Below are 12992 nucleotides of genomic sequence, written 5' to 3' on the forward strand. Positions count from 1 at the left end.
CTTTTTTTCTCATCCAAGTTCAGTCTATGGGCCCCCAAGTTAAAAACCCCTGGTCTATAGGAAGGATAATGGAAGATGCCAAAGAGAATAATGTAGATCCTAGGGTAGTGGGTCTGGAGAGCAGGAGTGGAATAGAATTAGGATTTCAGGGTAGAAGAAAATGAAGACAGTGCTTGAGGAATGAAAATGATGAGTTGGAAAATGTAGGTAAGAGGTAGAAGAGAATGAGAATGGAGATTAGATGATCAGCACTGACTTTGGGAATGAGAATTATAACTAGTAAAGAATGTGCATAGTAAAACTGAAAATGCATTCTGGAAGAAGTCAAATAACGGCTGGAAGGAAAGAAAGAACAAAGATAAAGGAAGGGAGAAGAGAAGGCAGAAAAACGAATGGGAAGACAAAATGAAGATGCAGTACAGGAGAATGGAATCAAAGAAAGAAGAGGATGTGGAAAACAATAATGAAGGCAAAGGAAAGAAACTAAAAGTCTAAAATTAGAGTGAAATAAACTAGGGGAAAGGATGGAACAAACCAGAGAGGAGGGTAAAGGGATGTGTTTTTCTTCATGGCTTAGCTGATTTGTAAAGTACTTTATTTTTAGTTCTAAATTCTCTCTCTTCTCTTCCACTTGAGAAGGCAAGAAATACAAAACCCATTACAAATATGGAATTATGCAAAACAAATTTTTGCATTAGTCATATTCTAAAAAAAAGCAAGAAAAATTTTTAAAAATTAAGCTTTAGTCTATACTCTGATTTCATCAGTTCTTTATCTGGAGGTAGAGAGCATTTTTCACTCTAATCTAAGTTCCAAAACTCATTGGCATAGGACTCTCTTCTCATTGGTGGAGATCAATGCCCTGAGTTTGTCTCAGGGGTGGGGGGAAGTTGGCTAGAACAGGAGGAGGGAGGAGAGCTCTTGCGTCTTCTTGGAGTTGCTTCCCTTAGCTTCAGGAACTTCTGACTTCCAGATCCAGAGAAAAGATAAAAGACATCAATCCCATTTCAGGTTACTGAAGGAAAAGACTCTTGGAAGAAGCTGACACAAGAGGATCTGGCAGTCTCTGTCCTTACCTTTCTTCACTAGACCAGTTGCCCAATGGGAGAACTCCTTGGAACTGCAAGGTTTAAGAGTAGGGAATCTGAGGCATCATGGCCACATGTGGCCCTTTAGGTCGCCAAGTTCCGCTGTTTGACTGAATCCAAACTTTACAGAACAAATTCCCTTAAAAGAATTTGTTCTGTAAAACCTGGACTCAATTATATATTGTTCTCTTATGCATACTTTCTCTGACTTGTATTTTGTCACCTATTTGGATAAATGGGTTTCTTGGCTAAGGGTTATGTGTGTTCTCAGTCAAAATGGGATTTGGTGGGAAGCGATCAAGCTGGGGGGAAGGACTGTCCTGCCTCTCCCCAACAGTCAACAGTGATCAGAACTTAGATTGTACACGAAAATTTCATCCCTTTGAGGAATGATATTTAAGTAAGCAGAAGATATAATTTTAGCCCTCTCTCTGGCCCCAACCTCCTGCTTCTCCATCCGGTAGGAATTAAAAGTCTCCCTCGGAGAAGGGTGTGGTGAAAAGAGACTAGAGATGTCTATTCTGAATCCTTTGGAATTGTGGTGGGTCTTTTATGTTGATCAGAGTTACTAAGCTTTTCATAGTTGATTATCTTTAAAATTTTTCTTTAACTGTGTAATTTACTCTCTGGCTTCTCACTTCACTTTGCATCAATTCATTAAGTCTTCTTGGGTGAAACCATCTCCTTCATTTTTTTAAAACACAGTAGTATTTCAGCACACTCAAAAGAGATAACTGTTCATAAAGCGCTTTACACAGCATCATGTCATTCGGTGCTCAGAGCAATCCCATAAAGGTGCTCTTATCCCCAGGAGCGCAGCTTTTCCTTGTTGTCTCCCTAGATATTCCCGTTCATAGTGCTCTCGAACGATTTCCTTCCTCCGTGTTTGTACCCGCCCGCAGAATCCGAGGTCTCCGAAGGCTGAGTCGGCTTCTCCTTTCTGTCTGTGTCCGCAGGTCCAGGCAGGGATGCTCCGTGCTCCGAAGAATACCTGGGCAGAACTGGAGAGAAGGGGAAGAGGAGGAGGAGACGCGGCGGGGCTGGCGGGGCGCGCCTCCTCCTCGGCCTTTTCCCCGCCAGGTCTCATTCTCCCTGGAGGAAGGGCGCGAGCCAACCGGGATCCTACTCGTTTACGACGCTAGGCGGCCGACCAGGGCTTGGAGATATAAAGAGGCTGAGTGGAACCTCGCCGCTTCCCTGGTGAGGTCCGAGTTCCTTCCGGACCTCGCTTCTCGGAGCACAGCCCCACGCAGTGAGCGGCGCCGGCGGTTGGTGACGGTTCCGAGGGCGGTTTGCAGCTCCTTGCGGCTGCCGCTCTGCCTCTGGAGAGGCGAAAGGCAAAGGAGGAGGGAAGAAGGCAGAGGGGGCGGGCCCGTTTGGCGCCGGCAGCATCGCGAGAGGAGAAAGAGGCCCGAACGGGACTTGGCTTCCTGGGTTGGGAAGAGCTCGGTAACTATACCGCGGGACCCTCGGCTGGGGCGCCGAGCACTTACCTGGCCTGGGGAGGGATCCACCTGAGCTTTATCGGCCGAGGGTCTGGTGGGGTCAAGATGACGGGCCGCGTGTGCCGGAGCTGTGGCGGCACCGACATCGAATTAGACCCAGGCCGCGGCGATGCGGTATGCACGGGCTGCGGTTCGGTGCTGGAGGACAACATCATCGTGTCCGAGGTGCAATTCGTGGAGAACAGTGGCGGCGGCTCCTCCGCGGTGGGGCAGTTCGTCTCCCTGGACGGTGAGGAGCGTCTCGTCGTGGGGAGGGAGCGTGGGGAGGACTGGCCGCGGTTGCCAAGAGGAGTCGGCTGTGACCGGATTTGACTGAGGTCTGGGGGAGCCCGCCCCGCCAGGCCCCAATGGGACGACGGCTACCACACTGGTGTGGGGCCCGGCTGCTCGGGCCCCGAGCCCTGAGCCCCGAGGGGCGGGCGTCGGCCTCTGCTGACAGGTGGAGCTCCGGGTGGTTTGGGGCGGGGAGGCGGAGAAGGGGTCGGGAGATGCTGGGGTGGGCCTGGGCTTCCCTTGGAGCTGACTTGCCTCTGAAGGGAGGAATACTAGCTGAGGATGCAGAGCCGAGCATCTGAGTTTTTGTAGCGGACCTGGAGGAGGGGCCCTCCCATAGCAGAGGGAAGCCCAGTAGACAGAGAAAGATAACTAGACGTAATAATAGCTGACTCAATTCCTCCTTAAAGCTTGCAGCGTGCATTATATACATTATCGCATTTATTCTCAAATATTCTTGTGAGGTAGGTAACTACAGGACTGATTATTTTCAGTAAGCCCCATTTTGCAGGTGAGGAAAATGAGGTTTAAGTTAAGCGACTACTTGCCCAGGTTTCAGTGGTTAGTAAATGTAAGATCAAAGGTAGCATTTGAACCTTGAGTCTTCCTGACTCAGTGTCTCTTGTATTCATTTTGCTGTGCTGCTTTTACTTCGTTACTTGACTCCTGTGGAGGTAGCCAAAAACACCTTCTGTCTGGAGGCTGGACAGCAGCATCTAAATACAACCCAGTTTTTGTGTTTCCAGGGGTTTAAATTCTATATAAAAGTAGATTTATGGAAGGGAATAGAGTGGAAACAAAATGTGAGGCCTTGATGCCCATTTGTTCAGAAAGAGAAAAAAAGAAGTTATCCCTTTGTCTTCAAATCTTAGGGATACAAATGATCGAAGTCAACCTTTTATTTTATATAGGAGGAAACTAAGGTCCAGAGAGGAATGACTTCATAACCAGTAGCAGAACCAGGACTAGAATCCAGGTCTTATGACTCCTGATTTTTACTACATTTAACTATCTTAAAAGGCGATTGAGCAGAAAAATGACAGCAGTTTTTTTTCTGCACTTTTTCTTTTTATCGTTTGCAAAATTCTTGAGTTTGATAAGAATTTTAAAAATCAATCATATACTACAAATTCAGATTTTACTTTTTTTGTTACATTGTGTTTTGATACAGCAGATACTTTCCAAAGAATCCAAAGCAACTGTCATCAGGAATTATGTTCCCCAAACCACTTAATAACATAATTATGACCAAAAATATATTACTTTAAAGTATTGTAGTTACTGTATGTTAACTGAAAGGGAGTTGTATGCTTAACTCTTTAATAGCTGGATACTGCCATTGACCAGTGTACTTGACCTGGATTTTGTTGCTTATCTTAGTTTTGCATTTTTAAAAAAATGTTTTTGTTTACATTGTTGTAGATGTTTATACTATTCTCTTGGATTTGCTTTTCTCACTTCCTACAAAGTCTTCCTATATTTAGGATCTTAGACCTAGAACTGGAAGAGAACTCAAGAGGTCATCTAATAGAGAGATTTTAACCTGGTGTTCATGGACCACTGTAAATCGATTTTAGTGGGTCTATGAACTTGGATGTGAAAAAAATTGTATCTACAGTTTTCACTAAACTTCAAGTACTTTCAGTTATGAATTTTAAAAAATTATTTCATCAAATATTTCTCAATTATATGTACATTTTTTTAAACAATCATTTAAAAATTTTGGGGGGGTCCAGATTCCCTCACTTCCTCCCTCTTTTTCCCTCTTCATGAGAGGGCAAGCAGATTTATATTATACACATGAGGTAATGCAAAACATATTTCTATATTAACCATGTTGTGCAAGAAAATAAAAATAAGAATTAAGTTAAAAAAAAGTATGCTTCAATCTTCATTTAGAGTTCTTCCATTCTATCGCTGGATAGCATTTTTCATCATGGGTCTTTTGAAATTGTCTTGAATCAGACAATTCTGAAGAACTTATGATAAAAAATAGCATCCATCACCAGAGAAAGAACTGATGGAGTCTGAATGCAGATGTAAGCATACTTTTTCTTTATTTTTTAAATTTTTCTTGTTTTGTGTCTGCTTTCTTTCATTATGATTAATATGGAAATATGTTTTATGTGACTGCACATGTATAACCTATATCAAATTGCTTGCCTTCTCATTGGTGGAGAGGGGAGGTGGGAAAAGGAAGGAAACTATGGAACTCAAATTTTTTTTGGAAGAACATTGAAAATTGTTTTTATGTGTAATTGGGGAAATAAATAAAAAATATAAATAAAAAAGCAATTTGCCTTGGATCATTGTCTTGATCAGAGTAGCTAAGTCACAGTTGGACATCCTTTCATTATTACTGTTACTGTGAATATTTTCTCTTCTTTCTTCTCACTTCACTTTGCATGAGTTCATATAAATCTTCCTAGGTTTTTCTAAAACTATTCTTCTCATCATTTCTTATAACACAATAATATTCCATCACAATCATATACCATAACTTGTTCAGCTATTTCTTAGTTAACGGGCTTCTAATTCTTTGCCACCACAAAAAGAACTCCTATAAATATTTTTGTAACTATTGGTCCTTTTCCTTTTTTTTCATCTCTTTGGGATATAAACCTTGTACTTGACTTGCTTGGTCAAAGGGTATGCACAGTGTTATAGCCCTTGGGCATAGTTCCAAATTGCTCTCCATAATGATTGGATTTTATTACATTAGTGTCCCAATTTTTCATATCCCCTCCAGTATTTGTCATGGTAGCCTATCTGATAGGTGTGAGGAGGAATCTGGGAGTTGTTTTAATTTGCATTTCTCTAATCAGTAGTGATTTAGAACTTTTTTAATGTGACTTTTGATAGCTTTGGTCAACTAGATGATGCAGTGGGCCTCATCTTCCTGAGTTTAAATCTGGCCTTAGATACTTAATAGTTGTGTGATCCTGGGCAAGTCACTTAACCCTGTTTGCCTTAGTTTCCTCATCTGTAATGTGAACTGGAGAAGGAAATGGCAAAACACTCATGTTATCTTTGCCAAGAAAACCCCAAATAGGATTCCTAAAGAGTTGGAAATAATTGAAAACAACTGAACAACATAACTCAAAACTTCAATTTCTTCTTCTGAGAACTACCTGGTCATTTCCTTTGACCATTTATCAACTGGGGAATAACTCTTATTTTGCTTTATTTTTTTTGAGGGGCAATTGGGGTTAAGTGACTTGCCCAAGGTCACACAGCTAGCCCTTGCTGGATCTGAACTCAGGTCCTCCTGATTTCAGGGCCAACGCTCCATTCACTGTGCCACCCAGCTGCTCCAGTAACTCTTATTTTTATAAATTTGGCTCACTTCCCTATATATTTGAAAAATGAAACTTTTACCAGAGAAATTTGCTGTAAAAATTTTCCCCCACTTTCCTGTTTTCTTTCTTATTTTGGCTCTGTTAGTTTTGTTTGTGCAAAAGCTGTTTAATTTCATGTAATCAAAATTATCTATTTTATTTTTTGTAGTCTCCTCTATTTCTTGTTTGGTCATAAGCTCTTCCCTTGTTATACATAGATCTGATATATATATATATATATATATATATATATATATATATATAATATATATATATATAAAAAAAGAGAGAGAGAGAGAGAGAGAGAGAGAGAGAGAGAGAGAGAGAGAGAGCTTTTTGGAGGGCAATTGGGGTTAAGTAACTTGCCCAAGATTACAGGGCTAGTGTTTTTGTGTGGGTGTTAAGTGTCTGAGGCCAGAACCGAACTCCAGTCCTCCTGACTCCAGGGCCGGCACTTTAACTCACTGCACCACCTAGCCGCCCTCTGATAGATAATTTTTCCATGCTCCCCTAATTTACTTAATATTATCCCCCTTTGTGTCTGAATCATTTTGATCTTATCTTGGTATACAGTGTGAGAAGGTGGTCTGTGTCTAGTTTCTGCCAAACTGCTTTCCAGTTTTCCCATCAATTTTTGTCAAATGTTGAATTCTAACCCCAAGAGTTTGGATTGTTGCATTTATTAAACACTAGATTACTGTGGTCTTTTACTACTGTGTATTGTGTACCTAATCTATTCTACTGATCCACTACTCATTTCTTAGCTCAGTTATGAATTAAAAAAAAAAAACATCCTGAGAAGGGGGTCCTTAGGTTTCACCAGTCTTTGATCGTGATGCAAAAATGGTTAAGGACCTCTGATGTAGCCCAACTCCTCATCTTACAGATGAGGAAAAAGAGAAGACCTGGGAAGGTTAAGTGAGGTACCCAAGCTTACTGGAGTAATAATGAGCAGAGGAAGGATATAAGCACAGTATACCATTTAATTTTGCTTCTAGATTCTTTTGTAATAATGTTTCTATGAATTTTTTTTGCTTATAAGTCTTACTGTCAAATAACTTTCTTGGGATGTAGTCTCAGTAGTGGGATTTCTGGGTCAAAGGATATAAATAACAAAGTAGCTTTTATTATTTACATAATTTCAAATTGTTTTCCAGAGTTAAATTTATAGCTCAATTTATAGGTTCAATTTATAGCTCCACTAGGAGTGAATTGATTAATGTGTCCAATAGCATTTCTACCTTTGAAGTTTCCCATCTTTTCTCATCTTTCAATTCAGTTCAGTTTAACAGTGCCTGTGCTAGTTTTTTGGGGAAGTATAAAATGATGAAATCAGAAAGTTATTTTAATTTCCTCAATTCTTATTAACAATTTTTTTGAATAATTTTGCCTTTTGAAAACTGTTCGTATCATTTGATCACTTGTTTCTTAGGGAATTGCTTCTAATTGTACAGATTGGTGTCAATTCCTGATTGATTTTAGATGTCTGATTTCTTAGTGCAAAGATCAGTGCAAAGATTCCTCCCCACCCTGTTTATGTAAAACTTTTTAAATTTTATATAATAGAAATTTTCTATTTGTGTTTGTAATATCAGTCCTACCGGATTGCCTCTCAAGGAATTTCTCTTTTGTGAAGTAGCTCTCACAATTCAGGTGCCACAGTACAGCATTATTTAAGTATCCCTTTACTACCCCAATTTTTATAATCCTAAAATAATTGGGCAAGCGTGGTCTTTTGCTTTGGAATGCTAAAGCTTATATAAAGTACAAAGACTGACCACTTATTCATTATGTGACAGTAGAAATTCCATTCACTGATGATTGGATTCTGTCATAAATTCTGTAATTCAGTGTCTGGTTAAAATTCTCTCGTTGCTCACAGTTGTAAAAGAGAACCTTTCTTTCTGAGGATTTTTTTAATAGTAAGACTTTTTTAAATTAAGATCATTGTTGCAAAAAAAATATATGTTGGATGAAAGAATGTTTTTATCTGTTTTACTTTATTCACACTTACTTTAGCTTCACTCAGAGCAGGTAAGAATGCTTAGATATAGCATATAAATGATGGTAGTATTGGGTTTCCAGTAAATACGGATATTTGTGTGTTATTCAGTTAATTGGTAGAACTCAACCATGTGTGAAACTAATATATAGCTATTTCACTCCTAAGCTTCTGAAGTTGTTTTAAAATTTCTGTCTAAAACAGAAGGAAATTACTAAAATGCACCTGTAAGAAATGCTGGGCTAGCATAAATCACTCTGGAGGTGTGTGTTGGTTCTAGGAGTTTGATTCCATTTGCATTATTATCAAACATCATATCAGGATGCATTGTATCATGGCTAAAGATATTGGTATTTTTTTCCCTTGTTTTTTATGTAGTCAGGTCAGAGTTAGTTGAAGTGTTGCTAAGTAACATCTGTTGTGCCTTTCTTTAGACTTTACTCTGACTGAAATGTCCTCCCCTTTCAACTTAGTTTATTCAAAATTCAACTCAACAAATATTTTTTAACTGCTTCTCTCCTTGTTTTATCCAAACTTTGTATCTCTTACCTACTTAAGTGCTGTTTTCTAGCTGGATGAGATATCTTTCCCTTCTGCAAGTCTTGTTGCATTTTGTACCTCTGTCTAGGACCTCATAGGAATTACCTTGTATTAGAGTATTATGTAAACATATTATTCGCCCAAATAATTGAACTCCTTGAGGGCAAGAATCAGTAACTGTCTCATTCGTGGGTTTTTTTGTTTTGTTTTGTTTTTGGTATTATGCAAGGTGCTCAGTAAATAGTTGCTGAACGAATATTTGAAACTAAGATATCGTCTCAGTCCTATGACCTTCATAGTGAAATGGAAAATAAAATAGTAATGTAACAAGAAAAAGAGAACAGTGCCACTGAAAAAATTCAACAAGGTTGTTTTTCAGTAAATATGATGAATTTTCTGTGTATTTTTTTTAAAGCAGTTGGGATTAAGTAACTTGCCCAGGGTTACTTGGGTTTGTGTGGGTGTTAAGTATCTGAGGCCAGAACTGATCCTGGGTCTTTCCGACTCTGGGGCTGATGCTCTTACTGCGCCACCTAACTGCCCCTTTTCTGTGTATTTTATTATATTATTATCAAGGAGATCTGTTGGCTGGTGAAAAAAGACTTATTGAAGAACTGAAGTAAGTTTTGAAAAATTTAAGAGAATGAAATATTTGATTTTTAGGGTTTCTTGTTGCTGTGCCTAATAGCCACATCTTGTAATGACTGAGAAACCCTTATAATATGTGAGGATGAATATTGTAAATCTTTCCAAATTGTCTTTGATTAAATTTTGACTAGGACTGTGCAGGAAGAAAAGTGATAGCTGATCATGGTGAAGAGATGAGGGAGAAGGGAAAATATTATACACAGGAAAATAAGTTAGTGATCTTGGCCAAATTAGATAAATATTTAGGACCATTCAGAAAAAGGTATACTTCTGCCCAAGTAGGAATCATTTCTTATGTTCCTATGCCCTTGTAACTTATATCTCTTGAGAAGTATCCTTTTCTAATCCTTTTTATTCAAAATTCTATGTCTCTTTTTCACCTATAATATTGTGATAGTCTCCTAATTATTTCTCTTTTCTTCCCTTTCTAATCTGTTTTTAAAATGCTGATGGAATACAGCAACTTCCCTAATGTGCAAGGCTGAAAAAGTTACTCTTGATGATTTTTTAACTTCCTAGTCAAGCCAATTCTCAATTCTCATTTTTCTTGATCTCCATGCAGCCGTTGACGCTGCTTCTCATGGCTGACCCATAAGGCTCTGTCCTGGACCCTCCTCTGTTCTTCTTCTATAGTATTTACTTTAATTATCATCTCTATGCTGATGATTCTCAAGTCTACTTATCCTGACCTAACTTCTCTGTTGATTTCTAGGCTAGCTAGCATCTCTAATTAGATGTTAGACATCTCAGACTTGATGTCCTATAGACATCAAAAACTCATCATGTACCAAACTGAACTCATCTTCCTCTTCAAATCCTCATCCCTTCCAGTCTTCCATATTGCTATGCAGGGTACCACCAACCTCTCAGTCCTTCAGGCTTGCAACTTAGTATCATCCTCTACTTTCTCACTATCTCTCACTACTCTTATCCAATTCTATTGCCAAGGCCTGTTGATTTCCCCTTTGCAAAATCTCTCAAATATGCCTCCTCTCTTCTGATGCAGCCAGCACCTTGGTACAGGCCCTCATCTCACTTCTGAGCCTATTGGTTGGTCTGCCTGCCACAAGTCTCTCTCTGCTTCAGTTCATCCTTCATTTAGTCACCAAAGTAATTTTCCTAAACTGCAGGTCTGATCATGTCAGTAAGTAAGGACTAAAAAACTCCTTGGCTTCCTGTCACCTCCAGAAGTTAATCAATTAGTAAATATTTGTTAAGTGCCTACTGTGTGCCAGGCACTGTCTTGAGAAGGAATGGTTAGATAGGTAGGAGGAAAACCAGGAGAGATTCGTGTTCCAAAAAACTAAAGAGAAGAGAGTATCAAGGAGGAGAGATCAGCAGTGTCAAAGGCAGCAGAAACATCAATGAGAATGAAGATTGAGAAAAGGTTATTGGATTTGGCAACTAGGAAATTGTTAGTGTCTATGGAGAAAGCAGTCAGGAGCCAGATTATAAAGGCTTAAAAAGAGTATAAGAGGAGAGAAAGTGGAAGCATCTATTGTAGACCACTTTTTCAAGCAGGTTGACTACAAAGGGCAGAAGAGAAATAGAAAGATAGTTAGCAAGGATGGAAGGATGAAGTGAATTTTTTTTTAGAATAAAGGACATATGGGCATGTTTATAGGCAGTAAGAGATAAGTTTGGATAGGGAGGGAGGGAGGAAGAGAGAGAGAGAGAGAGAGAGAGAGAGAGAGAGAGAGAGAGAGAGAGAGAGAGAGAGAGAGAGAGAGAGAGAGAGAGAGAGAGAGAGAGAGAGAGAGAGAGAAGAGCAGGGATAACGGAGCAAGGCAGTGTGTTTGGAGGAGATAGGATAGAATAGGATCGTGACAAGTACAAGAATTAGCCTTGATAAGGAGTAAAGGACACTTTATCATATCAAGTGGGTGAAGGAGGAGAAAGTGGCAGATGGCATCTGAGTGATAGGAGATAAGGAAGAGGGGAAAAGAGGGAATTCATGGTGAATGACCTAAATTTTTTTATGTAAAACATGAGAGGGTGCAGGAAAGAAGAGTCATGGGAGATTTGAGAATTGCTTTTACTATTGGTTTACCAAGAAGTCAAGATGGGGAGAAGAGGAGAGAGTGGCTAGTGCAGGGAAGATGGCTTGGGAGAGAATTGAGGAGTCAAGGGATTGGCGGTCATGGTGAAGATGAAGAGTAGGATTACATAAGGAAAGTAGAGGAAGAGGTAAAAAACCAATAGATTATGTTCGGATAAGAGGATTTCAGAATTCTTGAAGATGGAGATAGTACATTTGTGGGTGATAAAAATAAGATTGAAGCTATGATTATGTGTGTGGTGGAGAAGTAGCTCATGGGAGATAAGTAGGGTGAGAAACTGACTGGATAGGATATTTGAGGTAACAACATCAGTATGTATGTTGAAGCCCCCTAGCATGAGGGCAGGAGTTTGGGAGGAGAGAAAAATTGTGAGTCAGATACTGAATTTGTTGAGGAAGTGAGGACAGGGTCCTGGTGATCTATAGACAATATAGCTACCAGGGTTTTGATTGGATGGTGGATTGGTTGGTTGGTTGTCTTTCGTCCTTGAAGAGAACCAGAAATGACTCACTATGTTAGAGTCAAGTTACAGTGTGTCCCACTGTGACTGATCAGACCAATACAAGCTTGGAATACAAGCTTCTACCACAGATAGTTCCCGTGAACATTTGGGGTTCATTCTCTAAATTTGTGCATCTCATGTTTCTTTTGAGCTACTTCAATCATGCTTTGCTTATAGAGCACAGCACCTTCTTTGATGTGGGTACACCATGCTGAGCATTTCTTTGCCAGTGTGTCCTATGTCGTGCAATTAATTCTAAAGTTCTTTAGATAGAGCTTGAGAGTGTCCTTATATCACTTCTTCTGACCACCATGTGAGTGCTTGCTTTGTGTGAGTTCTCTTGTGTGACTGTACGTTTTTCATTCAAACAAGGCTGCCAGCAGAGAGTTGTGATCTCTGCAGCAGCATTTGGGTGCTTTGCAGTTTAGTTTGAGAATGAACCTCAGTATTTGGTACCTTATTTTGCTAGGTGATTTTCAGAATTTTCCTAAGACAGTTCAAGTGGAAATGATTCAGTTTTCTGATATGGTGCAGATATACTGTGTAGGTTTCACAAGCATACAATAATGAAGTCAGTACAACAGCTCTGTAGACCTACAGTTTGGTAGACAGCCTAATAACCTCTTCTCTCCCACTCTTTCCTTTGGAGCCTCCCAAATACTGAGCTAGCTCTGGCAATGCATGCATCAAGCTCGTCATCTTTGTGTACATCCTTGGAAAGTACCAAAGTAATTGAACTCATCCATGGAATTCAGAATCTCTCCATTTGTTGTAGCTGATGGCTCCATGTTTGGATGGTGTAATGTTGGCTGGTGGAGCACCTGTGTTTTCTTAGTGTTAATTGTTAGATTGTTATTGAGAGGATAGCACCACTCTCTACTCTCAGAGAACTGGTGCAGTAGGAGATGAGAAGCCTGAAATTGAAGAGAGTAAAGTTTACTCTTATTTGTACTGTAGTTTCTCCATGTCCCACCTCAGGGATTGGGCTGGCAGCAGGAGGTGGAAAATGCATTGTGCTGATACAGATGTAAGTGAC

General features: G+C 39.8%; 1 protein-coding gene across 1 annotated transcript in view; it reads left to right on the plus strand.

Annotated features, from left to right (window-relative positions):
- The first annotated feature begins 2500 nt into the window (after positions 1–2500).
- The window catches only part of BRF1 (BRF1 general transcription factor IIIB subunit), a 176553-nt gene continuing 166061 nt past the window's right edge, over positions 2501–12992 (plus strand). Inside the window, exon 1 of the mRNA XM_069082346.1 lies at positions 2501–2822. Within this exon, the coding sequence (XP_068938447.1) occupies positions 2639–2822 (184 nt within the window). The 5' untranslated portion in view covers positions 2501–2638. The remainder of the gene's footprint in view (positions 2823–12992) is intronic.

This window comes from Petaurus breviceps, unplaced genomic scaffold (genome assembly GCF_028583685.1).
Source record: "Petaurus breviceps papuanus isolate PSGF00001 unplaced genomic scaffold, PetGlider_PUasm1.0 164, whole genome shotgun sequence".
NCBI lineage: Eukaryota > Metazoa > Chordata > Mammalia > Diprotodontia > Petauridae > Petaurus > Petaurus breviceps.